Below are 17,879 nucleotides of genomic sequence, written 5' to 3' on the forward strand. Positions count from 1 at the left end.
TCTTGTGCCGCCCTGTCGTTTTACATGGGCGACTGCCGTGATGTTGTCTGATTGGATCAGTACCGGCTGGTTTTGAAGCAGAGGCCTTGCCAGACTTAGGGCATTGTAAATGGCCCTCAGTTCCAGAAAATTTATGTGTAGGGACGACTCCTGACTTGACCAAAGTCCTTGGAAATTTCTTCCCTGTGTGACTGCCCCCCAGCCTCGAAGGCTGGCATCCGTGGTTACCAGGACCCAGTCCTGTATGCCGAATCTGCGGCCCTCTTCAAGATGAGCACTCTGCAGCCACCACAGTAGAGATACCCTGGTCCTTGGAGACAGGGTTATCAGCCGATGCATCTGAAGATGCGATCCCGACCACTTGTCCAAGAGGTCCCACTGAAAGGTTCTTGCATGGAACCTGCCGAATGGAATTTTGGTTCGTAAGAAGCTACCATTTTTCCCAGGACTCGTGTGCAGTGATGCACCGATACCTGTTTTGGTTTCAGGAGGTCTCTGACTAGAGATGACAGCTCCTTGGCTTTCTCCTCCGGGAGAAACACTTTTTTCTGTTCTGTGTCCAGAACCATCCCCAGGAACAGTAGGCGTGTGGTAGGAACCAGCTGTGACTTTGGAATGTATAGAATCCATCCGTGCTGTTGTAGCACTTCCCGAGATAGTGCTACTCCGACCAACAACTGCTCCTTGGACCTCGCCTTTATAAGGAGATCGTCCAAGTACGGGATAATTAAAACTCCCTTTTTTCGAAGGAGTATCATCATTTCTGCCATTACCTTGGTAAAGACCCTCGGTGCCGTGGACAGTCCAAACGGCAGTGTTTGGAATTGGTAATGGCAATCCTGTACCACAAATCTGAGGTACTCCTGGTGAGGATGGTAAATGGGGACATGTAGGTAAGCATCCTTGATGTCCAGGGATACCATGTAATCCCCCTCCTCCAGGCTTGCAATAACCGCCCTGAGCGATTCCATCTTGAATTTGAATTTTTTTATGTATGTGTTCAAGGATTTCAAATTTAAAATGGGTCTCACCGAACCGTCCGGTTTCGGTACCACAAACAGTGTGGAATAGTAACCCCGTCCTTGTTGAAGTAGGGGCACCTTGACTATCACCTGCTGGGAATACAGCTTGTGAATTGCCTCTAGCACAGCCTCCCTGCCTGAGGGAGTTGTCGGCAAGACAGATTTGAGGAAACGGCGGGGGGGGAGACGCCTCGAATTCCAGCTTGTACCCCTGAGATACTACTTGAAGGATCCAGGGATCCACCTGTGAGCGAGCCCACTGATCGCTGAAATTTTTGAGGCGTCCCCCCACCGTACCTGGCTACGCCTGTGGAGCCCCCGCGTCATGCGGTGGACTCAGAGGAAGCGGGGGAAGAATTTTGATTCTGGGAACTGGCTGACTGGTGCAGCTTTTTCCCTCTTCCCTCGTCTCTGTGCAGAAAGGAAGCGCCTTTGACCCGCTTGCTTTTCTGAAGCCGAAAGGACTGTACCTGATAATACAGTGCTTTCTTAGGCCGTGAGGAAACCTGAGGTAAAAAAATTTCTTCCCAGCTGTTGCTGTGGATACGAGGTCCCAGAGACCATCCCCAAACAATTCCTCACCCTTATAAGGCTCTATGTGCCTTTTAAAGTCAGCATCACCTGTCCAGTGTCGGGTCTCTAATACCCTCCTGACAGAATGGACATTGCATTAATTCTGGATGCCAGCCAGCAAAATATCCCTCTGTGCATCCCTCATATATAAGACGACGTCTTATGTTCGCAAAATAGTATCCCTGTTTGACAGGGTTACAGACCACGCTGCAGCAGCACTATCTGCAGGTCTCAGTCTAGTACCTGAGTGTGTAAATACAGACTTCAGGATAGCCTCCTGCTTTTTATCAGCAGGTACCTTCAAAGTGGCCGTATCCTAAGACGGCAGTGCCACCTTTTTTGACAAACGTGTGAGCGCCTTATCCACCCTAGAGGATATCTCCCAGCGTAACTTATCCTCTGGCGGGAAAGGGTACGCCATCAGTAACTTTTTAGAAATTACCAGTTTCTTATCGGGGGAACCCACGCTTTTTCACACTTCATTCACTCATTTGATGGGGGAACAAAACACTGCCTGCTTTTTCTCCCCAAACATAAAACCCTTTTTTAGTGGTGCTTGGGTTAATGTCAGAAATGGGTAACACATTTTTTATTGCCGGGATCATGTAACGGATGTTCCTAGTGGATTGTGTATATGTCTCAACCTCGTTGATACTGGAGTCAGACTCCGTGTCGACATCTGTGTCTGCCATCTGAGGGAGCGGGCGTTTTTGAGCCCCTGATGGCCTTTGAGACGCCTGGGCAGGCGCGGGCTGAGAAGCCGGCTGTCCCATAGCTGTTACGTCATCCAGCCTTTTATGTAAGGAGTTGACACTGTCGGTTTATACCTTCCACCTATCCATCCACTCTGGTGTCGGCCCCACAGGTGGCGACATCACATTTATCGGCATCTGCTCTGCCATCACATAAGCCTCCTCATCAAACGTGTCGACACAGCCGTACCGACACACCGCACACACACACAGGGAATGCTCTGACTGAGGACAGGACCCCACACAGCCCTTTGGGGAGACAGAGAGAGAGTATGCCAGCACACACCAGAGCGCTATATAATTTTGGGATTAACACTATATTGAGTGAATTTTTCCCAATAGCTGCTTGTATATACAATATTGCGCCTAAATTTTGTGCCCCCCCTCTCTTTTTAACCCTTTGAGCCTGAAAACTACAGGGGAGAGCCTGGGGAGCTGTCTTCCAGCTGCACTGTGAAGAGAAAATGGCGCCAGTGTGCTGAGGGAGAAGCCCCGCCCCTTTTTCAACTGACTTTCTCCCGCTTTTTCTGGAATACTGGCAGGGGTAATTTTACATCTATATAGCCTCTAGGACTATATATGATGTAGATTTGCCAGCCAAGGTGTCATATATTGCCCTCAGGGCGCCCCCCCCCCCGCGCCCTGCACCCTCAGTGACCGGAGTGTGAAGTGTGCATGAGGAGCAATGGCGCACAGCTGCAGTGCTGTGCGCTACCTTGGTGAAGACCGAAGTCTTCTGCCGCCGATTTTCCGGACCTCTTCTTGCTTCTGGCTCTGTAAGGGGGACGGCGGCGCGGCTCCGGGAACGAACACCAAGGCCAGTTCCATGCGGTCGATCCCTCTGGAGCTAATGGTGTCCAGTAGCCTAAGAAGCCCAAGCTAGCTGCACGCAGGTAGGTTCGCTTCTTCTCCCCTTAGTCCCTCGATGCAGTGAGCCTGTTGCCAGCAGGTCTCACTGTAAAATAAGAATTTACTTACCGATAATTCTATTTCTCGGAGTCCGTAGTGGATGCTGGGGTTCCTGAAAGGACCATGGGGAATAGAGGCTCCGCAGGAGACAGGGCACAAAAGTAAAGCTTTCCGATCAGGTGGTGTGCACTGGCTCCTCCCCCTATGACCCTCCTCCAAGCCAGTTAGGTACTGTGCCCGGACGAGCGTACACAATAAGGGAGGAATTTTGAATCCCGGGTAAGACTCATACCAGCCACACCAATCACACCGTACAACTTGTGATCTAAACCCAGTTAACAGTATGATAACAGCGGAGCCTCTGAAAAGATGGCTCACAACAATAATAACCCGATTTTTGTAACTATGTACAAGTATTGCAGATAATCCGCACTTGGGATGGGCGCCCAGCATCCACTACGGACTCCGAGAAATAGAATTATCGGTAAGTAAATTCTTATTTTCTCTATCGTCCTAGTGGATGCTGGGGTTCCTGAAAGGACCATGGGGATTATACCAAAGCTCCCAAACGGGCGGGAGAGTGCGGATGACTCTGCAGCACCGAATGAGAGAACTCCAGGTCCTCCTTAGCCAGGGTATCAAATTTGTAGAATTTAGCAAACGTGTTTGCCCCTGACCAAGTAGCTGCTCGGCAAAGTTGTAAAGCCGAGACCCCTCGGGCAGCCGCCCAAGATGAGCCCACCTTCCTTGTGGAATGGGCATTTACATATTTTGGCTGTGGCAGGCCTGCCACAGAATGTGCAAGCTGAATTGTATTACACATCCAACTAGCAATAGTCTGCTTAGAAGCAAGAGCACCCAGTTTGTTGGGTGCATACAGGATAACAGCAAGTCAGTTTTCCTGACTCCAGCCGTCCTGGAACATATTTTCAGGGCCCTGACAACATCTAGCAACTTGGAGTCCTCCAAGTCCCTAGTAGGTGCAAGGCACCACAATAAGCTGGTTCAGGTGAAACACTGACACCACCTTAGGGAGAGAACTGGGGACGAGTCCGCAGCTCTGCCCTGTCCGAATGGACAAACAGATATGGGCTTTTTTGAGAAAAAACCACCAATTTGACACTCGCCTGGTCCAGGCCAGGGCCAAGAGCATGGTCACTTTTCATGTGAGATGCTTCAAATCCACAGATTTGACTGGTTTTAAACCAATGTGATTTGAGGAATCCCAGAACTACGTTGAGATCCCACAGTGCCACTGGAGGCACAAAAGGGGGTTGTATATGCAATACTCCCTTGACAAACTTCTGGACTTCAGGAACTGAAGCCAATTCTTTCTGGAAGAAAATCGACAGGGCCGAAATTTGAACCTTAATGGACCCCAATTTGAGGCCCATAGACACTCCTGTTTGCAGGAAATGCAGGAAACGACCGAGTTGAAATTTCTTTGTGGGGCCTTCCTGGCCTCACACCACGCAACATATTTTCGCCACATGTGGTGATAATGTTGTGCGGTCACCTCCTTTCTGGCTTTGACCAGGGTAGGAATGACCTCTTCCGGAATGCCTTTTTCCCTTAGGATCCGGCTTTCCACCGCCATGCCGACAAACGCAGCTGCGGTAAGTCTTGGAACAGACATGGTACTTGCTGAAGCAAGTCCCTTCTTAGCGGCAGAGGCCATAAGACCTCTGTAAGTATCTCTTGAAGTTCCGGGTACCAAGTCCTTCTTGGCCAATCCGGAGCCATGAGTATAGTTCTTACTCCTCTACGTCTTATAATTCTCAGCACCTTGGGTATGAGAAGCAGAGGAGGGAACACATACACCGACTGGTACACCCACGGTGTTACCAGAACGTCCACAGCTATTGCCTGAGGGTCTCTTGACCTGGCGCAATACCTGTCCCGTTTTTTGTTCAGACGGGACGCCATCATGTCCACCTTTGGTATTTCCCAACGGTTTACAATCATGTGGAAAAAACTTCCCGATGAAGTTTCCACTCTCCCGGGTGGAGGTCGTGCCTGCTGAGGAAGTCTGCTTCCCAGTTTCCATTCCCGGGATGAAACACTGCTGACAGTGCTATCACATGATTTTCCGCCCAGCGAAAAGTCCTTGCAGTTTTTGCCATTGCCCTCCTGCTTCTTGTGTCGCCCTGTCTGTTTACGTGGGCGACTGCCGTGATGTTTTTCCCACTGGATCAATACCGGCTGACCTTGAAGCAGAGGTCTTGCTAAGCTTAGAGCATTATAAATTTACCCTTAGCTCCAGTATATTTATGTGGAGAAAAGTCTCCAGACTTGATCACACTCCCTGGAAATTTTTTCCTTGTGTGACTGCTCCCCAGCCTCTCGGGCTGGGCTCCGTGGTCACCAGCATCCAATCCTGAATGCCGAATCTGCGGCCCTCTAGAAGATGAGCACTCTATAACCACCACAGGAGAGACACCCTTGTCCTTGGATATAGGGTTATCCGCTGATGCATCTGAAGATGCGATCCGGACCATTTGTCCAGCAGATCCCACTGAAAAGTTCTTGCGTGAAATCTGCCGAATGGAATTGCTTCGTAGGAAGCCACCATTTTTATCAGGACCCTTGTGCAATGATGCACTGTTTTTAGGAGGTTCCTGACTAGCTCGGATAACTCCCTGGCTTTCTCTTCCGGGAGAAACACCTTTTTCTGGACTGTGTCCAGAATCATCCCTAGGCACAGCAGACGTGTCGTCGGGATCAGCTGCGATTTTGGAATATTTAGAATCCACCCGTGCTGTTGTAGCAGTATCCGAGATAGTGCTACTCCGACCTCCAACTGTTCCCTGGACTATGCCCTTATCAGGAGATCGTCCAAGTAAGGGATAATTAAGACGCCTTTTCTTCGAAGAAGAATCATCATTTCGGCCATTACCTTGGTAAAGACCCGGGGTGCCGTGGACAATCCAAACGGCAGCGTCTGAAACTGATAGTGACAGTTCTGCACCACGAACCTGAGGTACCCTTAGTGAGAAGGGCAAATTTGGGACATAGAGGTAAGCATCCCTGATGTCCCGGGACACTATATAGTCCCCTTCTTCCTGGTTCGTTATCACTGCTCTGAGTGACTCCATCTTGATTTGAACCTTTGTAAGTGTTCAAAAAATTTTTTAGAATAAGTCTCACCTAGCCTTCTGGCTTCAGTACCACAATATAGTGTGGAATAATACCCCTTTTCTTGTAGTAGGAGGGGTAATTTAATTATCACCTGCTGGGAATACAGCTTGTGAATTTTTTCCCATACTGCCTCCTTGTCGGAGGGAGACCTTGGTAAAGCAGACTTCAGGAGCCTGCGAAGGGGAAACGTCTCGACATTCCAATCTGTACCCCTGGGATACTACTTGTAGGATCCAGGGGTCCTGTACGGTCTCAGCGCCATGCTGAGAACTTGTCAGAAGCGGTGGAACGCTTCTGTTCCTGGGAATGGGCTGCCTGCTGCAGTCTTCTTCCCTTTCCTCTATCCCTGGGCAGATATGATCTTATAGGGACGAAAGGACTGAGGCTGAAAAGACGGTGTCTTTTTCTGCAGAGATGTGACTTAGGGTAAAAACGGCGGATTTTCCAGCAGTTGCCGTGGCCACCAGGTCCGATGGACCGACCCCAAATAACTCCTCTTCCTTTATACGGCAATACACCTTTGTGCCGTTTGGAATCTGCATCACCTGACCACTGTCGTGTCCATAACATCTTCTGGCAGATATGGACATCGCATTTACTCTTGATGCCAGAGTGCAAATATCCCTCTGTGCATCTCGCATATATAGAAATGCATCCTTTAATGCTCTATAGTCAATAAAATACTGTCCCTGTCAAGGGTATCAATATTTTTAGTCAGGGAATCCGACCAAGCCACCCCAGCTCTGCACATCCAGGCTGAGGCGATCGCTGGTCGCAGTATAACACCAGTATGTGTGTATATACTTTTTATGATATTTTCCAGCCTCCTGTCAGCTGGTCCTTGAGGACGGCCCTATCTAAAGACGGTACCGCCACTTGTTTTGATAAGCGTGTGAGCGCCTTATCCACCCTAAGGGGTGTTTCCCAACGCGCCCTAACTTCTGGCGGGAAAGGGTATACCGCCCATAATTTTCTATCGGGGGGAACCCACGCATCATCACACACTTTATTTAATTTATCTGATTCAGGAAAAACTACGGTAGTTTTTTCACATCCCACATAATACCCTCTTTTGTGGTACTTGTAGTATCAGAAATATGTAACACCTCCTTCATTGCCTTTAACGTGTGGCCCTAATAAGGAATACGTTTGTTTATTCACCGTCGACACTGGGTTCAGTGTCCCTGTCTGTGTCTGTGTCGACCGACTAAAGTAAACGGGCGTTTTAAAACCCCTGACGGTGTTTTTGAGACGTCTGGACCGGTACTAATTGTTTGTCGGCCGTCTCATGTCGTCAACCGACCTTGCAGCGTGTTGACATTATCACGTAATTCCCTAAATAAGCCATCCATTCCGGTGTCGACTCCCTAGAGAGTGACATCACCATTACAGGCAATTGCTCCGCCTCCTCACCAACATCGTCCTCATACATGTCGACACACACGTACCGACACACAGCACACACACAGGGAATGCTCTGATAGAGGACAGGACCCACTAGCCCTTTGGAGAGACAGAGGGAGAGTTTACCAGCACACACCAAAAACGCTATAATTATATAGGGACAACCTTATATAAGTGTTTTCCCTTATAGCATCTTTTTTATATATTTCTAACGCCAAATTAGTGCCCCCCCTCTCTGTTTTAACCCTGTTTCTGTAGTGCAGTGCAGGGGAGAGCCTGGGAGCCTTCCCTCCAGCCTTTCTGTGAGGGAAAATGGCGCTGTGTGCTGAGGAGATAGGCCCCGCCCCTTTTTCGGCGGCCTCGTCTCCCGCTCTTAACGGATTCTGGCAGGGGTTAAATATCTCCATATAGCCTCCGGAGGCTATATGTGAGGTATTTTTAGCCAAAATAGGTATTCATTTGCCTCCCAGGGCGCCCCCCTCCCAGCGCCCTGCACCCTCAGTGACTGCCGTGTGAAGTGTGCTGAGAGGAAAATGGCGCACAGCTGCAGTGCTGTGCGCTACCTTTAGAAGACTGAGGAGTCTTCTGCCGCCGATTCTGGACCTCTTCTTACTTCAGCATCTGCAAGGGGGCCGGCGGCAAGGCTCCGGTGACCATCCAGGCTGTACCTGTGATCGTCCCTCTGGAGCTGATGTCCAGTAGCCAAGAAGCCAATCCATCCTGCACGCAGGTGAGTTCACTTCTTCTCCCCTAAGTCCCTCGTTGCAGTGATCCTGTTGCCAGCAGGACTCACTGTAAAATAAAAAACCTAAGCTAAACTTTTCTAAGCAGCTCTTTAGGAGAGCCACCTAGATTGCACCCTTCTCGGCCGGGCACAAAAATCTAACTGGCTTGGAGGAGGGTCATAGGGGGAGGAGCCAGTGCACACCACCTGATCGGAAAGCTTTACTTTTGTGCCCTGTCTCCTGCGGAGCCTCTATTCCCCATGGTCCTTTCAGGAACCCCAGCATCCACTAGGACGATAGAGAAAATAAAAAACCTAAAATAAACTTTCTTTCTAGGAGCTCAGGAGAGCCCCTAGTGTGCATCCAGCTCGGCCGGGCACAGAAATCTAACTGAGGTCTGGAGGAGGGTCATAGTGGGAGGAGCCAGTGCACACCAGATAGTACCTAATCTTTCTTTTAGAGTGCCCAGTCTCCTGCGGAGCCCGTCTATTCCCCATGGTCCTTACGGAGTTCCCAGCATCCACTAGGATGTCAGAGAAACAATATAACTCACCCAAATCCTACTCTCTCTGTACATGTTATATCTGCCCCAACTGCAGTGCACATGGTTTTGCCCATTAGGGGAAAATTTTATTTTGCAATCAACCTTGAATTAGGCCCTTCATGGTGTACATTTACTTCTGTTTTCTGCCCTTCCATATGTACAGTACGTTTCTAACTAAAATTTAGATAAGTTTTCTTAACAATATGATAAACATTGACCCATACAACAGATTCACCATATGGGGAAATTTATTTCAAATGCAAGACACTAAAAATCTACAGTAGATTAGATAGAAATTGAATGTTTACAAAATAGATACTGGTCCATCTTACAGCAGTATGAAATACATATAAAATGTTTACAGAATTTCCCTGATTGTGTCCCTGTAAGGAATAAAAACATTAAAATGCAACCTGAGACTTACTAAAGTTTGCCACACACAGGGCAATGGCATCATGTAATCAGGTCTAAGCTCTCTGAGGGTTGTGGTTCCACTGGCCACCAACCATAGCTGGTGCACAGGCATCTGCTGACTGCACTATTGCAGCCACATGGGATCCAGCATTTTGTCCAGCGGCAGAATACCAGAATCAGTCCAATTTGGTCACTCACATGTATAAACAAATCTGGAAACACATGCAGGCATTGTGCGAACCAGCTGGGAATTGTTTAGCGTTGAACATTGGACATGGACATTAAAATCTTTTTTTAACCAAGACAGAATCTAAATTATCTGCCATGCATTAATAATAATAAAAAAATAAAAAAAAATAATTACAACACTAATGTTATTTATATAGAGCGCTTTTCCCTTAACAGGACCCTTAAAGCACAACATACAAAACAGGCTTAACAAGGGACATAGGTGAAATGCTTGGTGAACAGGGAAGTCTTGAGCATGTTTTTGAAGTATTCTACAGTGGAGGCTTCTCGAACTGTGCTGGGGAGAGGGTTCCATAGAGTCGGAGCCACAAAGCTAAAGGCTCAACCCTCAGATGATATCAGAGAGATTCTTGGCACTGCTAATAGTCCTTCATCTACAGATACAGTAATCAAGTGTGACAGTAATACAGCGTTAAAGATGGCTTTACAAGGAAGTTTATATTGGTAAATGGTCGACACTCTTTACTTGATAGAAGAAACCCAGTAAAATATTGCTCTAATGTGACATACATAATATGATGGTACCCTGATTCGTATATCTACAGAGGTATAGAATAATGGAATGTTCAATTACACAGCTACAGTGACAGCTGTATATTGTGGAAACTGGCGAGCAGCAAAATACATGAGGTGCTGCAACCTGCAGCAAATAAATCAGGAGATAACTGTCAGGTGCTGGTAAAATCTGCAACCACTCATTAAATGATACTTAGTGCGGAAAAACATGGATGGTTAAATCCTTTGTCCTTCATAATGCTCTTAGCGGCGACGTGGTGCTGATACCCCAATCAGAGTAGAATGGACAATGGCCCCCTTCTGGCTATAGTGCTGTAGAAGTCGTTTCCAGAGAGAACAGCACTTTAGCAGGTTAGCGTTTCCTGTAATAAATAATAAGTATGAATATGTTATGACCAGACGTCACTGCTGCATTGGGAGCCGATTCCTAGGATGGTGTCAGCTGCAACATGTGATACTGTATCATTACAATGTGCCTGGTGTCTTCCATAAGGCTCGTTTTACTATTATGCTAGGGGTGGAAGATACATGGTGTACATTAACGCTGTGGACAGGACAAGCTTGACGCAGTAGTTATGCTATTTACAGCATGCTAATCGTGTTGGCATTTTAACTTTAAACATGATGCTTTAACAGGTGTGGTATGGCTGACCGATGGTCTCCTAACCGCCGGTCAGCACACCGATGCCGGGATCCCGATGGGGAGGGGCGAGTGCAGCAAGCTGACCGCCGGTCACATGAATACCACCCGCTTTAACATGCTAACAGTTAACATGCTGTAAACATTTCTACAGCATCAAGATTGTCTCATCAACGTTAGGCTGTTGACATCTGCTTTAATGTTAACAAAACTGCAATCTATTATAGTCATTCCAATTTCTGAGGATACTTTACCATTAAGAGACTTTTTTAAATTCAGTAATATTCAGCAGACGAGTATTAAAACAGCAGCTGAATAAGACTGTATTTAACAACATAAAAGTGCCACTGTGATTTCAGTTTTAGGAAAATTTTATGTGTGTATGCACTAGTTAATCTTATGATAAATAAGGCTTTTATAATAAAATACCAAACCACTAGTAACACAGTGATATCAGGCTAGTAGACAGAATTGAGTACTGGTTGTAGAATCTGTTACTGTGTTTCTCCGATCCCTGCCTAGCACCCACAGACATTCCCTGATACTCACTCAGCACAACCATACCTCTCCAAATCTTACCTATCATATACAGACACTCTTTGTTCCTCCCCTAGCACACACAGACCCTCCCCAATATTCACCAGACATACGCAGACCTCCCCCATACTCACATAGGCCCTCATTCCGAGTTGATCACTCGCTAGCTGCTTTTAGCAGCAGTGCAAACGCTAGGCCGCCGCCCTCTGGGAGTGTATCTTAGCTTAGCAGAAGTGCGAACGAAAGGTTAGCAGAACTGCTCGTAAAAATTTTCATGCAGTTTCTGAGCAGCTCCAAACCTACTCCTACCTTGCGATCACTTCAGTCAGTTTAGTTCCTACTTTGACATCACAAACATGACCTGCGTTCGGCCAGCCACTCCCCCGTTTCCCCAGGCACGCCTTCGTTTTTTAGCACACTCCCGGAAAACGCTGAGTTACCACCCAGAAACACCCACTTCCTGTCAATCACTCACCGATCAACAGAGCGACAGAAAAGCGTCGCTCACCCTTGTGTAAAACTGCATAGTTTTCTGTGAAAGTACTTCGCGCGTGTGTACTGCGGCCCGTAAGCATGCGCAGAAATGCCGATTTTTAGCCTGATCGCTGTGCTGCTAACAACGGCAGCTAGCGATCAATTCGGAATAAGGGCCTAGTACACTTAGTACACTTAGGGGTATATTCAATACCTGTCGGATCCTTTCCAACGGAAAGGATCCGACAGGTCAGTATTCAGTGCCGCGGCTAAACCCCACAGGTTTGGCCCGTTCCCGATACTGCCAATCCGACTTTTTTTAAAGTCGGATTGACATTGTCGGAAACGGGGCTAAAACCTGTCAGGTTTGGCCTCACTTACTACAATACACGCGGCTCAGCGGCTGAAGCCGCCGATCCGCGTGTATTCCGACAGGCTTCTCACAAGTCAGATTGTCTGCCTTGTCGGAAAAAACGGGGCCCTAATGAATAGGTCGGAACCCCTTCCAACCTAAATCTGTCGGAAGCTGCCGTCTTTTCAACAAGGCGGCAGCTTCCGACACTTATTGAATACACCCCATAAACCTTCTTTATTTCTCCTATAGCACACACAGAACCTCTACAGTCCTCATCTAGCACTAACACAACCGTTGGGTAAAATGTAATAGTCTGCGAGGTGCAGGTTGTGTGGGAATTCAAGAAAGTTTGCTCGTATTTTTAAAGCAATCATTTACATGGCAAAACCAACCTGGTTGTGCCATGTAAATTTTTGACGCTTTAAAAATCCAGGCAGACTCGCATGAAGTCCCACACAACCTGCACCTCGCATGCCATTACATTTTACCCTTAATGTCTTACCTAGCATACATCTAGCACACAGATCTTCCTCTATCCTCTCACATCACTCATAAACGCTCTTTGTTTTTTCATTTGGTTCAAAAAGACATGTGTTGTTCCTTGCCTGTTACACACAGCCACCTCCTTCCTCACCTAGCACACACAGACCCTCCTTCGCCCTAGTAAGTGCAACATTAATCTGATTTGGGTCTCCAAGAAACCCAAGGCGCAGCCGTAGCCAACTGTACGTAGGATGACTGTCCAGTTCCTGCAAAGAAGCCGTGCGCACTGTGGAAAAGATGACATACTGCCACTCGCTTCCTACAGAGGGAGACAAAGAAAACATATTTTGTCGGTTATTCTGCCAGGTGAAAGAAAGGCTGGCATTGGATCATACTGGTGGAATAACATTGTGACCTTGGCTCTTCATTATTGTGCAGACGGTAACATCGCTTAGCCTCTCAGCATGAAGTATTTTAGTAACCTCTGCTACCTGTGCATTGTAGGGGGTCAGGATAGCAATTTTGTTTGGTGAAATAGAATTACGAACAAGAAGTTTTGCCAGACGCACCTGGAAAAGGAAGAAAAATTATTTGGCATGTAATGGATCCAGTACAAATAAAGAACAGGCTGATCAAGTATATACAAGTTAGCTGTGATTAGTATATATGAAATCTGAAATAAAATAAAAGAGAAAGTGCTGTATCCTAGAACACAATGGGGCTGATATATTAACGTTCCATAAAATACGCATTTTGAGCTGTTATTGGCCCTCATTCCGAGTTGTTCGCTCGCAAGCTGCTTTTAGCAGCTTTGCACACGCTAAGCCGCCGCCTACTGGGAGTGAATCTTAGCTTATCAAAATTGCGAACGAAAGATTAGCAAAATTGCGAATAGACACTTCTTAGCAGTTTCTGAGTAGCTCCACACTTACTCGGCAACTGCGATCAGTTCAGTCAGTTTCGTTCCTGGTTTGACGTCACAAACACTCCCAGGGTTCGGCCAGACACTCCTCCGTTTCTCCAGCCACTCCCGCGTTTTTCCCAGAAACGGTAGCGTTTTTTCGCACACACCCATAAAACGGCCAGTTTCCGCCCAGAAACACCCACTTCCTGTCAATCACATTACGATCACCAGAACGAAGAAAAAACCTCGTAATGCCGTGAGTAAAATACCTAACTGCATAGCAAATTTACTTGGCGCAGTCGCACTGCGGACATTGCGCATGCGCATTAGCGACTAATCGCTCCGTTGCGAGAAAAATATAACGAGCGAACAACTTGGAATGACCCCCATTGTACATTGTGGACCTTATCAGAGAATTGGATGTAATTTGCATCTAAGCGCAAACGTAAACGTGGCCATGTAAAGAAATCACATTAGATACCTATGCCATGTTGGCCGAAAACTCTGTATTGACTGCAAATGCGCCTCCATGCCCCAGCGTGGTACTCAATTCATACATATTACAGTCAGTGACCCGGAAAGTGTAAATAATAAGTACACAAATCGTATGAAGCCTGTTAAGAGCAAATCGAGCCTGAAAATTTCTACTTCTACTAATAAATATGGCAGCAGCTTTCCCACTGGGATCCTGCGTTTAAGGGATCCCTATCTATGTCTGCAAAACCTTTTAATAACTAACAAACGTATAAGGATGGTTCCTCTATCTAGAAACCAGGATTATAGACGGAGGAATATTTGTGTACTATTCCAGTGGATGCGGTCTGTATACACTGATATCACCTATTTACCTGCTAGCTGCTGGAGCAGGCTTCACCTGAACCTGTGGCACCACCCACATTATCATTTTGCTTGGATGGACTTTCTCATTGTCTCGGGTTGAGTGCTGAATTCCAAAAGCTGAGCACTGTGCACTCACCTGTATTATATCTGCAAACACTGGCATAGTGGTTGCCATCCACACAGGGATATCCTGAGTGACTGTTACAAACTGACGGGACTTAATAAGGTCCGGTAAGTTTAGTGCTTAGTACATACTGTATGGAGTTATTGAACACTAGTTATAACAAACTACATTCATCCTAAAAAACGAGTTTTATGGTAAGAACTTACCCTTGTTAAAACTCTTTCTGCGAGGTACACTGGGCTCCACAAGTCTGGACAATGGGGTGTAGAGTAGGATCTTGATCCGAGGCACCAACAGGCTCAAAGCTTTGACTGTTCCCAGAATGCACAGCGCCGCCTCCTCTATAACCCCGCCTCCCAGCACAGGAGCTCAGTTTAGTTAACCAGCCCAATGCAGTAGCAGGAAAAGATACAACGGTTAGTAGCCACATACACCACACTCTCACGACAAGAGAAGTGTCAGCGGCTAATGCCATATCAACCCAAAAAAGCTAAGTGCGTCAGGGTGGGCGCCTTGTGGAGCCCAGTGTACCTCGCAGAAAGAGTTTTAACAAGGGTAAGTTCTTACCATAAAACTCGTTTTCTGCTGCGGGGTACACTGGGCTCCACAAGTCTGGACAATGGGAATGTCCTAAAGCAGTTCCTTATGGGAGGGGACGCACTGTAGCGGGCACAAGAACCCGGCGTCCAAAGGAAGCATCCTGGGAAGCGGCAGTATCGAAGGCATAGAACCTTATGAACGTGTTCCCGGAGGACCACGTAGCCGCCTTGCACAATTGGTCAAGGGTCGCATTACGTTGGGCCGCCCAAGAAGGTCCAACAAACCGAGTAGAATGGGCCGTAATGTAAACAGGAGCAGACAGACCAGCCTTCACATAAGCATGCGCAATCACCATTCTAATCCACCTGGCCAGAGTCTGCTTGTGAGTAGGCCAGCCACGTTTGTGAAATCCAAACAAAACAAAGAGAGAATCAGACTTTCGAATAGAAGCAGTTCTCTTCACATAGATACGGAGAGCCCATACCACATCCAAAGACCGCTCTTTGGGAGACAAATCAGGAGAAACAAAAGCTGGAACCACAATCTCCTGATTAAGGTGGAATGAAGAAACCACCTTAGGTAAATATCCGGGACGAGTCCTAAGAACCGCCCGGTCACGGTGGAAAATCAGATATGGGGAACTACAAGACAAGGCACCCAAATCCGACACTCTTCTAGCAGAGGCAATAGCCAGCAAGAACACCACCTTAAGGGAAAGCCACTTAAGGTCAGCTTGAACCAAGAGGTTCAAATGGAGGCTCCTGCAACGCCTCCAAAACCACCGACAAGTCCCAAGGAGCCACAGGTGGGACATAGGGAGGTTGGATACGCAACACACCCCGAGTGAAAGTATGAACATCAGGTAAAGTCGCAATTTTTCTCTGAAACCACACCGACAAGGCAGAAATAGGAACCTTGAGGGAGGCCAGACGCAGGCCTAAATCTAGGCCCTGCTGTAGAAAAGCCAAAAGTTTGGCTGCACTAAACTTGGAAGCATCATAATGGTTAGATGCGCACCAAACAAAGTAGGAATGCCAGACCCGGTGGTAAATCCGAGCAGAGGCCGGTTCCGGGCCCGCAACATAGTTTTAATGACCTCTTCAGAAAAACCCTTAGTTCTTAAGACGGAAGCTTCAAGAGCCACGCCGTCAAAGACAGCCAGGCTAGGTCCTCGTAGACACAGGGGCCCTGAACGAGGAGGTCTGGGCGTTGTGGAAGTAGAAGTGGACGCTCTGACGATAGGCCTTGCAGGTCTGAGAACCAGTGCCGTCTGGGCCACGCCGGAGCTATGAGAAGCAGATTTCCTTTTTCTTGCTTGAACTTCCGAATTACCCTGGGCAGGAGTGACACCGGAGGGAACACATACGGCAGCCGAAACCTCCATGGCACTGCCAGCGCATCCACGAATGCTGCTTGAGGATCCCTTGTCCTTGCTCCGAAGACCGGAACCTTGTGATTGTGTCTAGACTTCATTAGATCCACATCTGGAAGACCCCACCTTTCCACGAGGAGTTGAAACACTTCTGGATGGAGGCCTCACTCGCCGGCATGCACGTCCTGACGACTGAGAAAGTCCGCTTCCCAATTCAGGACTCCCGGAATGAATATTGCAGATATTGCTGGTAGATGGCGTTCTGCCCAACGTAGAATCCGTGAGGCTTCCTTCATTGTCAAATGGCTTTGAGTGCCGCCTTGATGATTTATGTAAGCCACTGTGGTGGCGTTGTCTGACTGTACTTGAACAGGACGGTTCTGAATCAAATGCTGGGCTAGGTTCAACGCATTGAAGACCGCCCGCAATTCCAGAATGTTGATCGAGAGGAGAGATTCCTCCTTGGTCCACCGACCCTGCAAGGAGTGCTGCTCCAGCACCGCGCCCCAACCTCTTAGACTGGCATCTGTCGTCAACAGGACCCAGTTGGATATCCAGAAGGGACGGCCTCTGCACAATTGTCGGTCCAGGAGCCACCAGAGCAGTGACAGACTGACCTCCGGAGTCAAAGAGATCATGTGAGACCTGATCCGGTGAGGCAGGCCGTCCCACTTGGCTAGAATCAGCTTCTGGAGGGGGTGAGTATGGAATTGAGCATACTCCACCATGTCGAATGCTGACACCATGAGGCCCAGCACCTGCATTGCCGAATGTATCGACACTTGCGGACGAGAAAGGAAGCAACGATTCCTGTCCTGAAGTTTCAGGACTTTCTCCTGAGACAAGAACAACCTCTGGCTGTGAGTGTCCAACAGCGCTCCCAGATGCACCATGCTCTGAGCAGGGACCAGGGAGGATTTCTTCCAGTTGATGAGCCACCCGTGGGCTTGTATAAACCGGACCGTCATATCCAGATGACGCAGGAGAAGATCTGGGTAATTTGCCAGGATTAACAAGTCGTCCAGATACGGCAGTATCCTGACCCCTTGACGGCGGAGTACCACCGTCATCACCGCCAAAACTTTGGTGAAGACTCGCGGAGCCGTTGTTAAACCAAAAGGTAACGACCGAAACTGGTAATGGAGGTTGCCAATAGTGAACCTCAGGTATTGTTGATGTGACACTGCTATAGGAATATGCAGGTAAGCATCCTGTATGTCCAGGGAGACCATGTAGTCCCCAGGTTCCAAGGCCAGAACTATAGAGCGTAGGGTTTCCATACAGAACTTGGAAACCTTCACAAATTTGTTCAGTGCATTGAGGTTGAGAATGGGCCGGGAGGACCCATTCGGTTTCGGGACTAG

General features: G+C 47.9%; 1 protein-coding gene across 4 annotated transcripts in view; it reads right to left on the bottom strand.

Annotated features, from left to right (window-relative positions):
• Positions 1–9,297: 9,297 nt before the first annotated feature.
• HELZ2 (helicase with zinc finger 2) overlaps positions 9,298–17,879 on the bottom strand; it is a 200,538-nt gene continuing 191,956 nt past the window's right edge. For 3 of the 4 annotated variants that reach the window (XM_063959139.1, XM_063959142.1, XM_063959141.1), the window contains 3 exons: positions 13,151–13,304; positions 12,887–13,054; positions 9,298–10,608 (listed from right to left, as the gene is read on the bottom strand). In XM_063959139.1, the coding sequence (XP_063815209.1) occupies positions 10,490–10,608; positions 12,887–13,054; positions 13,151–13,304 (441 nt within the window). In that variant the 3' untranslated portion in view covers positions 9,298–10,489. Of the gene's footprint in view, positions 10,609–12,857; positions 13,055–13,150; positions 13,305–17,879 lie in introns of all 4 variants that reach the window. The other variant, XM_063959140.1, reaches the window with a different exon arrangement.

The sequence above is a fragment of the Pseudophryne corroboree genome, chromosome 3 (assembly GCF_028390025.1).
Source record: "Pseudophryne corroboree isolate aPseCor3 chromosome 3, aPseCor3.hap2, whole genome shotgun sequence".
Taxonomy (NCBI): Eukaryota; Metazoa; Chordata; class Amphibia; order Anura; family Myobatrachidae; genus Pseudophryne; species Pseudophryne corroboree.